Source organism: Stegodyphus dumicola, chromosome 2, assembly GCF_044657685.1.
Source record: "Stegodyphus dumicola isolate Sdum_Otavi_A_Nest chromosome 2, ASM4465768v1".
NCBI lineage: Eukaryota > Metazoa > Arthropoda > Arachnida > Araneae > Eresidae > Stegodyphus > Stegodyphus dumicola.
The window spans coordinates 44,303,828-44,325,626 of record NC_140769.1 but is presented as its reverse complement, the minus strand read 5'-3'; the positions used below and the strand labels follow the sequence as shown (position 1 = coordinate 44,325,626).

The 21,799-nt window shown below is 32.4% G+C and overlaps 1 protein-coding gene across 2 annotated transcripts in view; it reads left to right on the top strand.

The window, feature by feature from the left end:
* Nucleotides 1-21,799, top strand: part of LOC118202282 (transducin-like enhancer protein 4) — a 645,188-nt gene that overhangs the window by 375,035 nt on the left and 248,354 nt on the right. For both annotated transcript variants that reach the window (XM_085810638.1, XM_085810637.1), the window contains exon 7: nt 8,678-8,752. In XM_085810638.1, the coding sequence (XP_085666764.1) occupies nt 8,678-8,752 (75 nt within the window). The remainder of the gene's footprint in view (nt 1-8,677; nt 8,753-21,799) is intronic.

The window sequence follows — 21,799 nt, the reverse complement described above, 5'->3', positions numbered from 1 at the left end:
TGTCATTCTCAGAATTGCGTCGAATACAAACTGTTAATAGAGACAAAAATGAAACAATCCATAAATTCGTTCTCTGATATCATGATTAATTTTGATCGTAAAATTCATTACTTTTTATCCCAAATAAATTAAAGCACGAAAACGAAGATTACTTTACAAATTGGAATACAATAGAGTGCGTATGAAAAGTTAGATTTTATTTTTGCAGAAAGCTCCTCATCTACAGTGTAGAGACAGCTTTCAAGAATTTCTGCCGCTTATTTAGAGAAACTTTGCGATCACAAGAATATATCTAGAATCAATATTTAAAGAAATCAGCTAGTTACCATCTTTTCTAACGCCTTTTGTATAGGAAACATTCGTTTAATCTATAAATTCTGTCTTCTACTATGATTCCTATACATGCCCATCTGTCTCAAGACATTCGATTGTGTACTTCGCCAGTCTTATTCCTCTATTCTTCATCTTTCTTTCCTTCATTTGTCAAGATATCATGGAGGAGACATCCATCCCCCCTCCCGTTGCCTCTTCATTCCCCTTCCGGCGCCCACAAATTCCTTTTCCCGCGTAATCAAAGTTAGAGCAGAATCCGTGCCTCGCTTCCAGAGCGGGGGCACGCGCCCCGGGCCCTCTTGGAACCATGCAGGATAAACATCTCCGACTGCGAATCTCTAGGGACGAGTTCTTTGTGTGTAGCTTCTGGGATTTGTTTGCTTGGAATTCTATCGCGACTCAGATCGAGATTCACTTTAGATGCGTAAGAGGAAAGTGGGGCTTTTTCCGACATTCCCTCCTCTTACAGATTTAAATCTGTGGAATCCCAGCTGATTTCTTGAGTTCCACATAGTTTGTACATACAAGCAGCTTGTGACATGTGCTCACCCAGAGTGTTGGAGGTGGTAGCTATCGTATTAATATTCTCTTAAGAAAAGAGATTTGTTTATTAAAGTATGTGGTTATTACTGTTTGTCATTACGTAGTTGTAAAAGTCTTTTTGATGTGTAGATAGAAAAACAAAGAAAGAGGGAAATATACAAATGTCTAAAAGCTTCGTCTTGCTTTAAGTTATCACTTTGGTGAAGAAATGCTTAACATTATTAGTGTAAAGAGAGACTAATGCCTCCTCTGCATTTTCATTGAATTTGTACTAAAGTAGTAATATCTCTCGGATAACTCTGGGAAAGCCATGGACATGGGTCTTGTGTTTCAGCACTTGTTGATTCTGTAATTCTGTAACCCAAAAGTACTAGGAAGCAAGATGGGTCTAATGACTCGAGTGCAAAAACCAGGAATTTATTTGTAACTAAATATTAAATCTCTTTGATAATTTAAAATTGTAATAATGAGGAAGGCCATTATTATTTCAAATAAAAAAATTTTACATATGGAAAGTTTCACAGTTTAAATGCTGTAGTAGCATTTTTAAGATCATTTAAGTCATTTTAATATTTTATTAAAATAAAACGAAAAGTGTACAATTACATTTATTTTTTTGTTTTGTATGAGTTATACAGCTTTTTATTATTGTTCGGTGAATAAACTCTGTGTAATTTTAGTTGCGTTTCAGAACGAATTTTTTATCTCAGTTGGAAATAGAAGTAAAATGGTAAAAGCGTGTTTGATTGCAAATCTCTCTCTTTAATGACTTTTAAATTTCAACGTTTTAAGTATTCATGTAATGTGTATGTTATGTTTGTCTTTTATGTTATTTATAGTATCTTTTAGAGAATTCAAATCTGAGAGAATTATAGGAAATAATTATTGAGCGGCGCACGATGGATTATTTTATTCCCAGTTGTGTAATAAATGGCATTAGAAATATCCTTTATTTTCCCCCAACAATTATGAAAGTTTGTAAAATTATCATGTAGATGTATTATTAGTCATATAAATTAAATTTATTAAAATTTGTATCAGTTAGAAGATATCGCAAATAAAATGAAGTACGTATATTGCTGTTAGATCTTTTCGTTTGCTAAGAAATATATTGTTTAAATATGAAAGAAAAATTAAAGTTCTTATTGAATGTCAAGTGGCAATATCTTTGAGAGCTCACAATTAGGCAATCCACATTGATGGCTAATGCAAAACGCTTCGTAGAATAATGACATTTGTCAAAATGAGTAGACGAGAAACCATCATTAGCGCAATGCAATGTTACAATTTTAAAAATGGAAATTTTGAAACACTATTTCTTAAATTGTGATTCATATACCACTGATGGTACGTTACATTATTTTGGCGGTGCAATTTTTACACAAAAAATTAAGTTAATGTAAAATAACACTCCTTTTAGTACATATATTGTTACATGAGAAGTACGTATATTTTTTATTCTTGTTTATGTGGCACAAAATTTTATAAGTCTGAGAATCTCTATCCCAAGCTGTAGATGTGTTAGTTAGGTACATCAAACAAGTTTAGGTAATGATGAAAAGGAGTTATTTTGTGAAAAACTGCTTACAATTTTATGTTTTGAAATATCACAGCTCCAAGATTATCCCATTTATTAAAGCATTCCGGTATCGAAACCTGTCATATTATAGAACCATCAAGTAAATGGTTTAAAAATAAACCCTTTGAAATTAATATATATAGTAAAAACGAATGTTTCAAGGTAAGCAGCTTTTGGATAATTATGTTAAAAAGGTAGAAACAATATGTTAGTTATGTAGATCTTGGATATCTCCTTGATCCTCAAACCCAGGTCCATAGCACACTAATCGTAATTTACGAGGCCCCAAAATCATCCTATAATTACTCATTAACTTTGTTTCCTTTTCTGAAAAGAAGAAAAGTAAACGTTTAGGATTCTTGGAAAAATCTTTTTGCCTAAAATTCTCGACTCTTTTATTTGGGCCGTGATTTTTTTTTTCTTTTCTTTTTTTTTCAATGGCGGGGCGCTTTATTTATCGAATCCGGCCCCATCGCTACGACAGTCAGGTTCTCTAACCACTATATTGGCTGGGCGGCTCTGTCTCTGATTAAACTTGTAAATAAAAAGGAGGAATAAAGCACTAGTGTTACCACTAAGACTTGTGATAGCAGTTAAAAGAAATTAATTCTTCATTCAAAGCAAATATTTATAATTAAGTGCCGAGATTAGTGTACATATGTGTGTAAGTCCTATGTATAATGGCAGATGGAAACAATTTGTAAACACTATTATTCTCTATTGTTGTAATTCAAAATCCGCTTAAAAGTGCACTGAAGTAAATCGGCTTAGTTGCTTTATATTTCGAGAATTTTGTTGATATGACTTTAAATTCAGGATCGAAGCAGACGTTTCATTTGTTAATGATTTCTGGAATTGCAGTCAAACATTGCAAAATAGTATTTGAAAATATTTTATCTTTAGTTTGGCGTTATGTTTTTGAAATTATGCATCCCTATAAACTAGTCTTAATATTGTAGAATTAATGTTGTTATGGCATGAAACTTCATATTTTTAAAATAAACGATTAAAATAAAAACAAAATATACGCAAAAATATATTTTTTAAAGTTATATCATATTTTCAACAAAAGAAGCGAAGTTATGTATGTCTCCATTATCAATAAATAATTGGAGAGTTTTATATTCTGGGGAATTTAGTAATATAGTTTATAAAAGTTGTAACGTAGGAAAAATAAGACTTGAAATTTTAGTTTAAATAGCATTCTTAACCTTCTTTATACAGATATATATGTACAAGATTTATATGTGCAATGGTAAGATAATCATCTCGGAGAAAGTTGAGTAAAGGTCTATTGTAACGAAAAACTATTGTAATTCACTGAACATGTGGTGAATTAAAGATATAATATTAAAATAGTAAATGAATTATTGCTTATTCAGTAAAAAAGGATACATGTAATATATATATATATATATATGTGTGTGTGTGTGTGTGTGTGTGTAATATAACTGCTCCATTATTGCAATAAGATTGTGGCATTATTGTAATAAGCCTATAGCATTATTGTAATAAGATGACTTGGCGAAAAAACAGTTGCAACGGATTGCCGATGATGCTTTGCATTATAACTGCATAGTTAGCAAGATGACACTCGAATCAGACACATAACGATACACATATAATTTTATTTCTTGATAATGTACACCATCACTGTGAGTGCATCCTTAACAATGGACGAAACTTACATCCTTAACAATGGACGAAATTAGAAAAGTAAACTTCGCGTGGCTAGAGGCAAGGCGACACAAGCATCTAGAAGCAGAGGTGAAGAGCGAAGAAGGAAGAGCTGTGACGCAATTACCTTTTTATACCGAATTCCATTTCAGATCACATGACAGATTAATGTCCAGAGGTCGGGTTCAGATTTCATGGATAAGTGTGCAATACAGATTAGATGACGGATCTTTTTCATTTAGTTAGAAAATTTATTGCTCTGTTATTTTATATTGAAGACAGGAATTAAAGGTCTATAATTAATTTGTTATTTGAAAGATAGATTAGCTATTTTATATTTTACATATATATGTGTGTGTAACGTTATATTATATACATATATAACAGAACCCCATTCCGTCCCCCAATGAGCTCTAGCTTCATGTAAACGGCAATGGTTTAGAGTCAATGAAATGCATGCTACAGGACGTCTGGCTTGAAGCTATCCTTAAAATAACCGATTTGCAACACTTCGTTGTGTCACTGTGGTGCCAACTGCGGGTCGAATTTCTGCTGCAAACACAGTATGGTGCGCCACTGCCATACTCCGAACACAATGGTCTTCCGTCTCAGTAGCTCTACTTGGCCGCCTGGAACTCGGTCTTCTTGAACTAGTACCTTCCCTTGACCACTGCTGCTGCCAACAATCATGCACAATGGCTACATTCTTGCCAAGTTTTTCTTCAATATCGCGGAAAGGAAATCTACCTTCTCGCAACCCTACGACCTCGCTCGAACTCACTGAGCTGCTGATAATGGCTTTGTCTCCTTAAAAGCATTCTTGACTAACATCAGCTGACTACGTCTAATCTCAACGATAAAAACCGCTCACCAACTTTACAGGCGTATTTAAAGCAAACCTGATTTGCATGTTTATAGTGGCGCTACTAGCGCCACACTTATGCGCTCAGCGCAAAATTTTAATAGATGTCATCTGAAAGATCACGTATATTGGCGTGTCGAAACAAATGTCAGACAAACGTGTCGAAACAGTGTCGAACAAACAAATCAAAATGATGATGTATCGAAACAAATGGAATAAACAAAGACTACCAAATTTCGTTTATCTAGCGTAACTCCTTCTTGGTGTTGGTTTTTTTTTCCACATCAGTGTACATATCTCCTGAAATACACATTTTTAATCATATATAATCATTTTAAATAGAAAAACTTAAAAATATTAAAAATGAGTTACAAATATTATTAATAAATATGGTTTTAACGTTTACTTAATGTGTAAGCACAAAAATGGTTAGCAATTTCTTGGTGGAGCGATGCTGATTGTAGAAAACTTTCATGTATATGTTTGTGCAAAAACTGAAGAGAATGCACGAGTTTCAATGTCATAGTTCGTGTAAATAAAAACGTATTAATTATATGTTTCACAGTTTTGATATTCACCCCGGTAAGGGCGTCTGTGTGTTAGATTTCTTTAATATGTTCATCACCATCTGAAGAATATTCTTAGATGTCAATATTTTAATTTCTATTGTAATATTTTCTTCAGTCATATCTTCGTATGTAACAACATCGTCATCATATATTTGGAAATGCATCATGTCACAATCTGAAAACATTGAAATGGCACTTTTTGTTAGCCTCTTAGAGACAAACAAATCCTCTTTTTCATCAGCTTCCTCTTCAACACTCTTTGTTACGCCGCCGAGCTGAAAAATAGTTTCGGATGATCGGTTCTGTAACAAGTTTCCAAGATTTTTCTAGTACCAGTATTCCATCAAGAAGTGAATTATTATATAATCTACTTAATTGTCAAACTTCTCCAGTCTTGTTTCTTAAAGCGAAATTAAATTAAATTAGATTAAATTTCATTAAATTCATTAATTAAATTAAATTACACTTTTGATGTACTTGTACACACTTTTGATAATCTTCACTTGGTGCATATTTAGTCTTTAAATTTTAACATTTAGTTTGACGTCATCTGCATTGGCACTAATAGTGTCTCTGGTGGTAAAAGGCATCCCATTTATTTCCCAGTTTCTTGAGATCAATCTTTGAAACACTCCTGATTCTCCGACAATTTTTCGTAATACAATATTCCGCTTACTAAGGGCATCCAACCAGCCATATGAGCACAAAAAAGTAAAGAGTAAATTCATCGCTGTTAATATGAAGCCTTTGACCAGATATAAGCAAATTGGGGCTTCTATGAATTGTAAACCATTTCAGGAATGCCTCTTCAACATCCTTATGCTCGAATTTTCTCAATATTATCCCAGTATCCAAATTTTTTCGATAACCAAAAATTATCGAGTATAATTTTTCCCACATGACACCATTGTAGATTGGGGTAAACTGTATTCCCGTTAGATATTGAGTAGGCAACAGCCTACTCAATATCTGACGAGATGTATCTATATTATATTTTCTATATTATATTTTCTATATTATATATCTCTATTATATCTATACTATAATCCTCGTACTATTTTGAAGAATAACGTTTACAACTCTCCATAGGAAACAAGTACAAAAATTATTTCAGTTAAAGCTATTTCATGAAGTTCATTACATCCGATTCACAACGTTTGGAGACTCTTTATAGTTGTATAAAATAATGTTAGTGTATAGGAAAGAACTTTGTTCGTTATATCGGGTTATTCGTTATAAACCGCGTTCGGTTCTACTGTTTAAATATTATGCTAAAAATGCACTATTTTCCCCCTGCTTTAAATCAGAACATCTTTCAAAGTGTCATCAAAGTAATTCAGATATATAATATTTATGTCTGTTTTAATCTATACAATTGAAATTTGCCTTTGCCTGAAACGAGTGTTTTGTTGAAAATGCATACAGGAGTAATTAATTACTGTCTGAAACCGCATGGCAAAGCTTCTGCACCATAACTCTTCGTTATTATCTCTCTCAGATACTTAATTAATTCGCAGTTTGCTTATTTTTGGCTGCGTCTTTAAAAAAAATGTTTTAGGTTTCATTTGAGATAAATGAATTAGATCTGCGATGGCAAAATTAAATTATTCCACATGTCATATTTCAATTATGCAAAAATTACATTTAATCTTTAATTTTACGCAGTATTATTAATTAATTTAGCATTTAATATTTATTAAATTAATTTTTTTATTTTATTACATAATGAATATTAAAAACACTCCTCATTTTTTGTTTATAATCTTTTCAATGATGTAAGTCTTGAAATTATCTGAATGCAATTTTTCAAAGTAGGAACTTAAAGGAATGGGAGTATTCACCGTGGCCGGCCGTTTCGCCGTCTGGACGTTTCACCGTCGGGACATTTCGCCGTCAAGACATATTTTTCTTCGACTGTATTAGATTGAGTTGATTTAAATTAATAACTCTGTTTAGTTTAATAATTTAATTTAAATTAATGAACATTTTATATAAAATGTTCTTGTGTACAGTTTTATATAAGTACACCGTTACACATGACATATTAATTTTAAAAGAGTAAGGCGCTTAAAAGATTCCAAGGCAATTCCGTTTTGCTTTCAGATTTCATAAATATGTGAACTTCCTGCTTGTATGAGTGATTTCTCTGAACTAGCCGACTAGGAAATTTTGACGAATGATGTAAATATCGTACCCGTATAATTTTAAAATCGATAATATAACTTCTGTTATATCAGAAGTTTAGTTTCAGTTCGCTTTGATACCGACATAATTTTCCAACTAAATACGTGTATTTTCTCATACTTGTAAATAACTATAAATATTAAAAACAACCTTCAATAAGTATACAAAAGCTAAACAGAATTATTAAACTTAATAAATTTAATACGAGTATAATACTGCAAGACAAAATACAATCATCTAAGGAAAAATATGTCTTGACCGCGAAACATCTCGACGGCGAAACGTCCCGACAGCGAAACATCCTGACGGCGAAACGTCCCGACGCCACTGCGAAACGGCCACGGTGAAATGGCGATGGCAAACAGTTCTAGACCCGGAACTTTATGATAAAAGAAGTGTAATTTTTTGCCGATTAAATAATTTATAGTATTTTTTTATACTTTTAATGTAATAAATAGTTATTTGTTCTTCATTGATTTGCTTTGATATTTTAAATTTTCAAAACATTTCATGATTTGCTGATTTTAATGGTGGATTCGTGCAATTCTTATAGTTTTCATAGAAGCTGTGTTTGGAATATTAGAAATGCAAACTTAGAACACCATTATTTCGCTAAATAATAATATATTTTCCGCCAGTATTTGACTTTAATAATTGTCAAAATGTGAAGTGTGTGTTATACGGTTAAGTGATATAGGTTTATTAGTCGTATTATTTTACCGATTTTAATTTTAATAGATTTGTATAATTTTTATAGTTTTGGCAGAAACTGTGTTGAGATATTAGAAATAGACCTTTATAACTGCATTATGTCGCTAAATAATTGTATTTTTCCACCAATATTTAACTTCAAATATTGTCAAAACATGGAGTATATTTTATATGGTTATATAATATATGTTTCTAATCATTTTATAATTTTTCTTGCAGCACCAGCAGCAGGTTGCTGCTGCGGTAGAGCGTGCAAAGCAAGTCACAATGACAGAGCTAAACGCCATTGTCGGGGTGAGTTTTCTAATTTATGTGAATTATTTAGCTAATTTTTTTAATTGATGATGAACGTTGACAGTTGTAAACATTGCTTAACTAAAACATACCATGACCATGGTCTTGGTTTATTTCATCTTTTGATTCATAAATAGTAAAATTAGTAGTACAACAACCTTGAGTTTGGCGTAGGTTTATGTCAAGATCTCAATCGAATTCGAGAACAAACAGGTATGTCTGTCATAGTCAGGAGTAAAGAAATCTGCAGTTTAGATCTTGTTACATAAATCTACACTAAATGTTGTTGTTTTACTAATTTTATGTTTCACTTGACGTATTTCTCTTCTATTTTCATAAATCGTAATAAAATTTGAGTGAATTATTCATCGCTGATCACTATTGGTCATTTAATCATTCTTCCAACTTTATCCAAAATCTTCCTAAATGTATCCAAAGGATTTGGTGAATAAGAATTTGGAAATCTACTTAGACTACTACTAATCTACTAATTAGAATTTCGAAATCTTACCTGTAATTAATGTGACTAATTCTAATTCTGCATAATTAGATATGTTTAGGAGACCTAGCTCATATTTTTAATTCTTTTCTTTGTTCGATGGATGTCACAACAATTACTGGCCTCTTTCTTTTTTATTTGATCTATTTAAATGACGCATTTTCGGCTAATGACCATCACAATTAGACGTAAAAATCAATTATTATTATAGGATATCAAAGCTTGCTTTTTTTTTTTTTTTTTTTTTTTTTTTTTTTTTTTTTTTTTTTTTTTTCATTAGGCATTCGTTTTGGAGCACATACACCTAAGTTAATAACATTCTTTCATCACTAAACTGATTAATGCTGCATATGAATAAATCTTTTGTGGACAATAATGGAGTCTAGAGCATGAAAAATCAACGAAGGAATTCGAACTCCGGACATTTCATTTGCTAGCCGGACGTGTTTCCAGTTACACCACGAAGGCTTGCAATGAGGAAGGAGAAAATTCCTTACATTCTGACCCACTTGAAGAGTTGTTGGGGAGGAAGTATACCCTGCCGCCAAATCCAGGTGGTTCATGAAATGTTAGTTTTGGCGTTACTTAATAAAATCAAGTTTATTAAATCTTCATGAACTTCATATTAAGGCTGCCGAAATAGGAAGCGGGAAAAATGAGCGACGCCTTCGCCGGGATTCAAACAGCAAAACTTCCAATTGGTTAGCCGAAAGTGCTTCCAGTTACACCCCGATGATACCCAGTGAGGAAAGAGAAAATTCCTTACCCAAAATTACCCCTTAAATTTTTAATTTATTTCGATTTTGACTCTTTGTTCTGTACAATTTCCACGTACGAAAATTTAAAAGGAATCAGAAGAATCATAATCGTTCTATATGGGATAAATAATAGTTATACATTACTTTCTATAAATTCTTTTTAAAAGGAATTCAACTCAAACAGCAGCTGGAATAAATTAATCATTACATAAAATTTGATAAATAAGTAATTTATATATTTTTATTAAATTTTCAAAATTGAGAAAGTTTTCTGAAAAATGAATTAAGGGCAGGGAGAATACACCATGAACCTTCTTAAAATTTATATTAATACAATAACAGTTTTTGATAAAAACGCATTATCGTGTTAATATATATTTTATTACAGTGATTTCGTTAAAAATTTCAGGAAGAAATAAATTAAAGACAAATAAAAGAATATGTAATTAACGATGCAACTTTGAAACAGATTATAACAATAATCCATCTTATAAAATATTCATAAATGTGACTCGATAATACGGAATTTTTATTTCATAAAAATACCGTTTCTATGAAATGACATGTTACGCAGTATTTTTGCTACAACCCCTTCCAATTTATTCTTGATGGGGAATTTTTTTAGCAAAGAATTATCTGAAGGATGAGATGACAGGCCCTCTGGCCGCGAGGGCCCAGGATAATTCGTCTTTCTGCCGACTCGCGATTAATAGCGTATTCTTCTCTGATCTCCCTCTCCCCACCACACATTGTTCCTTGTTAGGCGGTAGAGAAAATCTCCCAATTCTAACCCCGACTCTTACAAGGAGATCACATATTAAATTATTTTCTTTCTTATCCCAGACATGTTACGTCGAGCCAAAGGTCGCATTGGATTATTTATCACGTGACGAGCTTTAGTAGATTCGGGAGTAGTTTAGTTATTGCGGAAGCTTTTCAAAAAAATTTTAAATTGTTTCCTCCGCTGTCTTTGATTATTTATTCAAGTCCAACAACCTTGTATGGTATGCATGGCGTAACTTCTGAAATTTATTTATTTATTTTACTGCGATCACGTTTTCTTGCCTCCTTTCTGTAGAACAGAAGTTGATTGAATGAAAGCGTTGTTTAATGTTGCTTATTACTTACAGATGGCAATAACTCTAAAACTCGCATAATGCGAAAAAAATTTTTAATGAATAAATTGATGAATAAATGACTTTTAGATGTGTACATTTTTTTTTTCTGATCTTGCGTTTAAAATTATAGGGGATTATTGAACATCGCTGGTTTGAATTATGAGGCTTCATTTAAAAGTATTTTTTTTACTGCATTTGTTTAAATAAATAAACAAACAAAAAAGAATTTTGCAATCTGAAAATTTCAGATTAAAAGCTTACATATGGAAGAAAAATTAACCATTAATAAATTTTAAATATATAAATGAAATAAGAAAAAAAGAAAGAAATTTATAGAAGTAATTTATTTTTTTTAAAATAAAAACAGTAACCACCGTAGTCAACTCAGGAAACTAAATCTTTGCTTTTGAATAAAATTAAAGCTCATCTTAAAACAAATTTCAAATCTGGCTTTTATTTTTGCATTTAAATTTCTTCATTTTATATTAAGTAGTTACGTCTTACTAGCACCTCGAATTAATCAAGTGGAAGATTCTGATTTCGGAAAGCGCCCAGGTAATTTTTCACGTTTCCGTCACAAGACAACCTAATGTTTACTACAGTGTTTTCTGAGCCATAATTCACCACCGCCTGGATTTGATCGACTGGGTCTCATGCCTTTTTCCAAGCACCCTTTAAGTGAAGAAGAAAAAAAAAATTATATTCCCCCACGCGTGTTCTCGTGGTGTAAGTAGTTAGCACGTCTAGTTAATACAGTGAAAGATCCATGGTTCGTATCCCGGTGAGGGCACAGTTGTTTTATCACGTTTTCCGCATAGTAATGCATAGTGACTTTTTACAGTTTAAAATAATTACATACTGATACGTAACATGGAAACAAAGATTTGCCTTATTTGCTTTCTATGAACAGACATCTAAAAATGTCACTCTTTTTCTCCAAAATCAAGCTATTTAAGCATACTAAATTTCTTTCTACTTTTCTATTATGATCTATGCCTTCTGAGATAATAAAATTTCTCGTAAATTTCTTTAATTTTTCTTTGTTCATTTATGAGTATGTTACCAGTTGGCGGCAGCCAAGCGTTTTGATTTTTATAATTATTATCAAACATTTGAATAAATTGCTTCTTTAGAGAGATACTAAGGTGATTTATTTGGGCCGCTTAAACTTGTTCTATAAAGTCTTCATTCCGTATAACCAGCTTGATCTATGAGTTTCATTACTCTATCTAAAGTCGCATACATAAGCTGAGACTTTACGGCGAAACTCACCAACATGCATTAATCTTCACTATCATCAACAATTCCATAAAGTGGAAAACATTCTGTCCTATACGGCAGTTTGCAGCAGTCTTAGCTTTGTATAATTTGTAAGTAGCTAGATTTGCACTATTTGAACGAAAACGTATTTCTAACCGAACTTTAAGAAGTTTTTGCAAGCTAAGCGTTTATAGTTTGTAAAATTTACTAAACATCTGAAAATGCGAAGGCAGTATTACTAAACTTTTAATTGCTTCATCTGAGCTCATTCAGCGTATTTCACCTGTCTAATATCCGAGTAAGTAAAGTTTAAAATATTTGGAATGGGACAGTGATAAAATAAGTAGCTTAAACAGCCGTGTTAAAATTTCAAAACCTATTATAGAAAGTATATGAAGTATTAAACTGAAAATATCATAGAAGTACTTCTTTCTACTAATATACTTTTTAAATTTGCTCTTCCTAAACCCAATGAAATTGCCAATCACTGCGTATTAAAGTTTAGGTTTCCCTTTATGATGATTAGCACTAGTAGAAATGTGCTTGAATTATAATTTCGTGTTTATTCTTTATTTAAATCGCCTTTTTACTTCCTTGTACGAAGTAAAAAGGAACTATTGTAATCGCGAAAAGTTTCAGGCAGCATATTTCAACGCAAATATCCATTTTGACCGCTATCGAATGCAATTCAAAAATATTTTTGCGTGATACCTGTACGTAAGAACAGAATGAAAGACTAGTTTCCTCAAAAAAAATTATAAAACTGCTTTAAAATTAATTCTGAAGAGAATTTTTCGTGGCGTCTGTACGAACGTATGTACGTACGTATCTCGCATAACTCAAAAGCAAGTAGCCTCAGAACGTTGAAATTTTGTATATAGGGACTGCTATAACATGTAGATGTGCACCTCGTATTTTGGTTGCAATCGGCCGCACCAAACGTATATAAATATATTTATATATCAAGCAAGGTAATAATTACAATTTTGAAAAACCAATTTGGTCTAGAAAACATTTTGCGCAATATGCTGCAAAATAAGTAAAATATAAAAATTGTAGTAAGCTCGCCTAAACGTTACCAGGAGCTGCTGCTCCAAAAAGTTCAACACGTTTTAAAAAATTAATACATATGAAAATCAAACCATTAAACACGTAAAACATTAAAAAAAACAGAATCAGATAAAAAAAAAAGTAAGCGGAAAATGGTAAATTAGCCCAACTCGACTTTCAAACTGGCTTTTCAAGGGAAATTTAATTTGTTTGAACGTCGAATCAAACTAACCCCATTACGCGTTTCACCGAAACAGACTATTGAAACTTTTTCGCTACAAAAATTTTTTAATTTAGACAAAGTGTCTTGGAAAATTTTAATAGTCTCAATTCTCTGTTCCAATTTCCCGACGCGTCCGCACAAAATGACACATTAAGGTGTTAAAATATGTAAAACTATACCGAAACATCTTAAATCTAGACTAAAATAAAAATAAAAATAAAAATAAAAACAAAAATAAATAGCGGTCTGCTATTAGTCCTAAATATACAAAAAACATACGGGCTGTGCCTACAAGCTTAAAGATTAACAATTTTATATATTTTAGAAATCTGTAATTAAAATAAAAGAAAATTAAGATGATAACCAACAAAGTGGGTCTTGCTAAGACCAAGAAAAAGTTGTAACAAAAGAAACAAAAAACTGACCTGTGGCGATGCAGAGCTCTCCCTCTTAAAACTAGTTGCAAAGTGGTTGTAATTCCCTTCTGTGTACTTCAGTCGTATGACGTATGTAGGGGGGAGCGAAGTTCTGTGGGCATTAGCCAATACGAAGAGTTTGTCCGTTATCTGCAACTCGTCTCCTATTATCGAAGGGGATCGGAAAACTCGGTAAAACGTGAAAAGATTTCAAAAATGGCGCCTGACATGTAGTTGGAAGGAAAAAAATTGTGACTGAAAGTGAAAATGGCTAATTCAGCTAAAACTACAAAAACTTGGCCACAAAAGCAAGAGTAAAAGGAAAAAACAGCCATTTGTTAAAAAAGTCGTAATTCTTCAAGCTAGCGGGCGATCAAGCTACTATGAAAAACGAAAAGGCCCGATTTGTTAATAAAAGCAGTAAAATTGACCATTATAGAAATTTAAAATTATTTATACAATAGTATTTAAAAGTAAAGTGCCAAAATTTTGGAGGAAAGAGAATGAATAAACAAGAATTATCTGTACATTTTTACATTAGATTTTCTGAATCAGTCATCCATCTTAAACGGTCCTTCGGGCTTTAGGCATAAAATATCATTATCTAATTCAAAAAATCTAAAAATTGGCAAACAAAGGCTAATGCCAGCTTTTGTTAGGGTATTTTTAATTATTTTATGAGGAATTAGGTATTTTTTCAAAATAGTTACGAAGTATAGTATTTCTTCTTGTAAGTGTTTCGCAGTATTGCAGATTCTTTTTATTCTAAGTAGCTGTGAATAAATTGTGTTGAGTATGACTCTTTTGGAAATATTTGAATTCCAGTTAGTTAATTTAAGTGTGGAAAAATTAAATTCTCTTCTTTTGTCGTAAACTTTAATAAAATTTTAATCTATAATATGTAAATCAAGGTAGACTACATAATGCTGTTCTGTATTTGTTTTATTTAGTTTTAAGCATGCAGGGTAGATATTAGTTACTTCTATTTTGTTGTAGTTATTAAATGCAATGACATCATCAATATATCTATAGATGTGTTGGTAAAAGAAACGTTATTCTGTACTGAGTGAACGGACATAGGTCAATTCTTTTGTAAACAGGAATAATTCACAGACAGAGCTTGAAAAATTACCGCCCATAAGGATTCCCTGTACTTTATAATTTGGTATTTATAGATGTTATTGTCAAACTGAATAAAATAAAGGATATTTCGAGTTGGCGACTGTCTGAAAAAGAATCCCTTTCTGATCATATGATGATTGAATTTGAATTTTGTCTTTCTACGTTCTTACGAGACACCTCAAATGTTCCTTTTAAAATCTTCAATACAGGGAAAGCAAATTGGGATCGTTTTCGAAAATTTTGTTCTTCTCGCATCACCCGTTTCATTGATATTCTTAACGACTGTACTGACGGTTCTCGACTAAATACTCTTGTTGAGAATTTTAGTTCTGTTCTTCTCCAGGCATCTCAAATTTCCATACCTGTTAGGAATCATGGTAAGCACAATGTTCCTTGGTGGTCTGCCGAAATTTTTTGTATGAGAAAAAGGCTTAATGCCTCTAGGCGTAGATTTCAGCGTTGTAAAAATCCGTCTCTTAGAGAACTTTATAAAAGTAAATATCTTGAATATAGAAAAGTTTACAATCTAAAGCTTGCCGATGCTAAATCTCAGTCTTGGAAAACATTTCTTTCGACCATTGATGTTCGCAATGTATGGAAAAAGATTTACACGTATGGAGTTAAAAGAGATTTCATGAAAAAAATTGAAATAACTGGTATTTGTCTTTCCACTGGAGAGACAACCAACTCTTTAGAAGAGACAATTATTGCTGTGCTTCAGAAATCTTTCCCCTCGGATCTAGAGGAAAATGATGATGATTTGCATAAGGAATACCGTCAAGCTGCGCGTACTGCTTATTCTTCTTTTGTAGATCCTATGTTTTCTTGTGATGAAGTTAATACAGTTATTTCTATGCTGGAACCAAATAAATCACCTGGTCCTGACTCTTATTTCGAACGAGATTATTAAACAGTTTCATTTAATGTTTCCTCAATTTCTCCATAAACTTTTTAACGTTTGCTTAAATGTTGGCATTTTCCCACGTGTTTGGAAACATGCTCAAGTAATTCTTATTCCTAAAGGAAATGAGTCTAGGATTCCTTGCCTAGATAACCTTAGGTGTATAAGCTTACTTCCTGTTTTGGGTAAGTGCTTGGAAAAACTTTTTATTAACAGAATTTGCTGGTATCTCCGCCATAGAGACCTTCTTTCTGGTAATCAGTATGGTTTTACACCTCAAAAAAGTTCTGAAGACGCTCTTTTACGCTTGAATGAAATTGTTCAGAGAGGAAAAAAGAAAAACTTGCACACTATTTTGGTCTTTTTGGATATTAAGGGCGCCTTCGACTATGCGTGGTGGCCTTGTATTCTCAATCTTCTCAAAAAAGTGGAACTTCCAATGAATATTTTTTCACTTGCTGCTGATTTTTTAAATGATCGGGCGGCCAAATTGCAATTGGGCTCGGCTTCTGCAATTCGTCACCTTGAAAGGGGTTGCCCTCAAGGTTCTGTTTCAGGACCTACGTTTTGGAATATTATTATTAATGATCTCCTATTAAAACTGGAAAATCTTGCTTGTTGTGATACTATAGCCTTTGCGGATGATGTTTTGTTTTGCTTCCAGAGTAGGGACCTTTCTGCTACTTTTTTACAGGCACAAGAGACTTTAAATTTCGCCTCCAACTGGTCAAAAGGTTTTAAATTAGATTTTAATCCTGATAAAACCAGGGTTATGATTATTGAAAAGCGAAACATCTGTTATGATGCATTTCAGTTATCTCTCGATGGCACCCCTTTGACTGTGGTAAAGCAAATGAAATATCTTGGGGTTTTTCTTGACTGTAAATTTTCTTGGAAACAACACTTAACTTATGTATCAGAGAAATGTAATAAATTACAACGTGGATTAAGTCGTATTGCACGCAACACATACGGTATTAATTACAACGTTCATTCGCTCATCTATAAACAAGGAATTGTCCCCTTCATTATGTATTGCTCTAGAGTCTGGGGTATATCGCTCAAGAAGAAGATAAATTATAGATATTTACGACGTGTTCAAAGGCGGATACTTCTGCGGGTCATATGTGGATATCGTACCGTAAGCTATGAGTCTGTTTATGCAATTTCTGGCTTTCCTCCAATTGACATTGCCATTCTTCATTCTATTGCTTATAAGGAAAATATTTCTGCTTCTACTGTCTCTCAGTATGATTGTATATTACCTCTATCTGATCTCCCTCATCCTTCAGAAAGAAATGCTGTTAATTTTATTCAGTTTAGCAATAAAGTCGTAGATGATTCGCCTGTAACTTGCTATACTGATGGCAGCAAAATTGATGGCAAGGTTGGTCTCGCATTTGTTGTCTTCAAAAATGGTCTTGAATTTGAGCACTTTCAATTTAGAATCAGAGATGAATGTACCGTTTTCATAGCTGAACTTTTGTGCTTAAACTTCGCCGTCAAATGGGTCTCTAAACAAAACAGTGCTGTTTCAGACTATCTCATTTGTACTGATTCCCTTTCATCCTTGGAGATCTTAAAATGTATTTCTTCTTCTAATAATATCATTATTGAGATTCAAAAAGAACTGAAAAATGTAAAGGATAAAAATATTTCGGTTTCATTTTCATTTGTTCGTGGTCATACAGGTGTTGTTGGGAACGAACGAGCCGATTTCCTTGCTAAGACTGCGACTAAGCAGGAAATTGACACTTTTGTCAATATCCCTAATTCCTTCTATAAGAAGGTCATGTATAAAAGCATTGTGGAGTCGTGGAATCACGAATTCATTAATTCAAATAAAGGGAGTTTAACTAGAAGATTTTTCCCTTCTATTAAAATGAGATTGTCGTGTCATCATTTCTTCACAAATTATAAATTAACCCAGTTTCTTACTGGACATGGGAATTTTAAAAGTTATTTGAACAGATTTAAGTTGAGTCCTGAGTCTGTCTGTGACTGTGTCCTCGGCGGCGAGGAGAATGTAGAACATGTGCTTCTTCTATGTCCTAAATATGAGAACGAAAGAAAAGTCTTGAAACTGGGACTGAAAAATTTTAATATTAACTGGCCTCCAGAGTTTTACCAATTTATTTCCGAGAGAAGTGCTTTTAACACTTTTTGTCAATTCATTGTAAAACTGTGTAATCATCCTTAATTTTATTTCAATTTTCTCTTCTGTTTAGTTTGTATTGTGTTTCTTACTTACTTCTGTAAGCCCCATGTGATACTATGTGGTACATGGGGAACTTGTTGTGTTTCTTTTAATAAAAAATAAAATAAAAAAAAAACTGAATAAAATTATTGAAGAGCACGCTGGTGAGGAATAGTTGCCATTTTTCGTTGCTGAGAATGGTAGAAATTTGCGGAAATAAGTCTGGAAGAGCTAGTAAACTTGTATAAATTTCTTCAAGCGCTAGAGATGTATAGAGGTTTTCAAAGTCGTAGCATTGGATATGGTCTATTTTAAGTGAATTCATAGTTTTAAGAACTAGTTCGTTACTAGAGATCATCCAGTTGCAATGCAGACCCTCAAAATCATAGTTATTAATTAGGTCACGTATCATACGAAGTTTTTGTGCAAAGAGATAATCTATTTCTTTGAGATAACTTTTGGTACTATTAGCTATAAACCTGAATTTTATTGAAGACTTATGAAATTTAAGTAAGGCATAGAGATTGGCAAACCTGTTGTTATATTTCTGGGGTTGTATTTTTAGTCTTTTATGGAGTGCTTTAAATTTATTGAGAAGAATCTGAGCACTGGTAGTGATTTTTTGGTAAGTGCAGGTGTTATTTAACTCTTTATGCAGAAATATATCCACTCTATTACCCGGCTCAGTGATCTCAGTGTCTTTACTCTTGTATGTTTGTAAATTGTACATTTTTTGCTTTAAAAATGATTGAATTATGTTGTTTTTATCTTCCGGTGAAGGATTTTATGCCTTTAGTAAATCTGTGTGCAATATTTTTAGAATTATCAGCAATTTTAAAGTTGTTTAATTGCCGCTAAGCCTGTTTTTAATGGCGGCCATTGATGTTTACATTTGAAACAGGAGAATAGTGGATTTGTTGCCAATCTAGAGAAACTTAGCTTCGCAACAACAAAGATAACGCATTCATTTATTATTGCCAATTAAATCCTGCTTAATTCTTTCTGGAATTTTTTCGAGGAAATAAGCGTTTGAGATTTACTTCGTAATTTTTAATATAGATATTTTGAGTTTTTATGTATTTCTGCCTTCTCGCGAAGTGAGAACTGAATTAATTAAATGAGAAATACTCAATCGTCTGTGAAAAACTGTTTCTTTTTTGTTTTGTTTGCTTAATTTCTTTTATACATAGTTCTAGCTTTATTATGGTATTTGAATAGAACATGTGGCAACGATTAGATAATTCTTCAAATGATATACATTTTGTGCATTCTGAGTTATAATATGAATGAAATGTAATACTGTTAAGTAAACCTTGCGCCAGAGTGTCGCTATGGTAAACAAAGTGAATTTTAAAGAATGCATTTATTCTATTGTGGTTTATGCGCTGTCGGCGAAGTAGGTTTAATTCAATCTAATAAGTTTAAATAAAATGCAAGAAAATATGCGTATAATTTAATATTCCGTACAAGGAAGTCATGTGGGGTACACATCAGATTTTTTCTCTGAAAATATTGTTAAACAATCAAATGCTGTAGGGGCAAATACCTGTCACTTTAAGTTAAGGTTTAGAATTCTCATGGATCATAGTCTGATCAATAAATTTAGCATAGGTCTCACACTGAAACTAAGTTTTGAAAAGTGATATATAATTCCGTTAAAAAACTCTTAAAACTTAATAATAATAATTCGTGTTTAACATTCCGATTCTCACTAAAACATTAAATTTATTTACGAAAATCTATCAAACCATATGTAATAGTAAAATAATAGTAACGAAATTGAAAAATTAAGTTAACAGAATTTCAAAAATGTTAGCGAGGATTGGACTGGAACATAGGATTTTAAAAGCATTAGGAAGAACTGAATTGAACAGTCCTTCCTTCCGCTTTTATGATATTATCTATCATGTGTATTTGTGTCACCAAAACAGTGTAACATCTTAAACGAAAGACTAAAGAAAGGCAATTAAGAGAATTTTGTTATTAAATTAAGAATTAAGAAGTGCTAAATATTAATTAAGAAGTGCTAAATATGTTTATTTCATTTTCATAAACAATTCTGTGAGTCCATATCCGAATGTAAAGTTTTCATCATATGCCGCATTTTTAATAAATAAACATCTATACTTTTTAATACAACTAAACATACAAGTACTATTTGTGTACATATTCCCTTGTGTACTTTGCAATATTCTAATAAACAAACAACTATTAGAAGTAGATGCGTATTTATTAAAGTCGCAGAATCTATTATTGAAATTTTGCGCAGAGCGGTAAAAGTATCTTTGTGTTTCTTCTCTCATAATTCATGCTAGTTATCTAATAGTCGTAAAATACTGGAATTTGATTTCGACTTCATGTTTGTTTTAATTTTTTTCTGAAAAGCCTCTACGTAATGGGGATTATGTATCCAGTTTAATGCTATTTCCATTTGCGCTAAAAATTTTAAAAATTCATTAGCTACTTCACATTCATGCACCACGGCCAACATAAAAAGTTAGACTTCTTTTTCAAGAAAGGTTTTAAGCTTTATGATCCGCATTATTGCTTCCGGTCCTGGTGTGAAGCCTTTAAATGAATAATAAATGGCGTTATTGTTTTAGAGATAATCTTTTCTTTGTTGATTAATATCAGTATGTAATTTAATTGGTTAACCTTACACTATATTTTGTCTCTTATTAAAATTATTCTTAATTTAACTTGATTTTAAAGGAACTGCAGTTCAGCTGTTTGCTTTTGTATTAGCTTCACTGAAATAGTTGGAATATTTTGTTGTAACTTAGATTTCGAGTTGTTTCAAATTATGTGTAGATTTAGGTGCTTGAAATCTGTACAAGATCAACCTTACGTGGAACTTCTAAGTGAAATTTTTGTTTAGTATAACACTGATTTTTGAAATTTTATTGACTGTTTGCATGGGATAATTGTTACATCTGAATATGGATAGTTTCACTATCTTGCACTTCCATTTGAAAAAAATGGCTTGCTGATGTTCTAATCCTCTATTGTTGTGACCAGTACTCCAGTGTCCTTTTTGTAGTTCTTGTACTATAAGGTATTTCTCCCGCCTTCTTGGCATGCCTTCGCGATGTAGTGGTTTGCACGCTGGACGTGTATTTTAGAGGTCCGTGGTTCGATTCCCGGCGAAGGCGTTGCATATTTTTCATCACTCTGCTTCCAAAATACCTAATGTCTCTACAAGTGGCGCCCAAACTAAAAGGGTGGTGGATGATGATTCTCCACTCCCAGGATTTGGCGATTGGGTCCCCTAAAAAACACCAGTAGCCCTAAAAGGGGGAGTATATAAAGTATTTCTCCTGCCTTCTTTGCGTGCCTTTGTGGTGTAGTGGTCTGTATGCTGGGCGTGTATTTCAGAGGTCCGTGGTTCGATTCCCGGCAAAGGTGTCGCATATTTTTCATCACTCTAGTAGTTCCAAGAAGTCCTAATGTCTCTACAGTACGACTAATTTAATAAATGTATTTTGTGTAAGAATTGCAGTGTC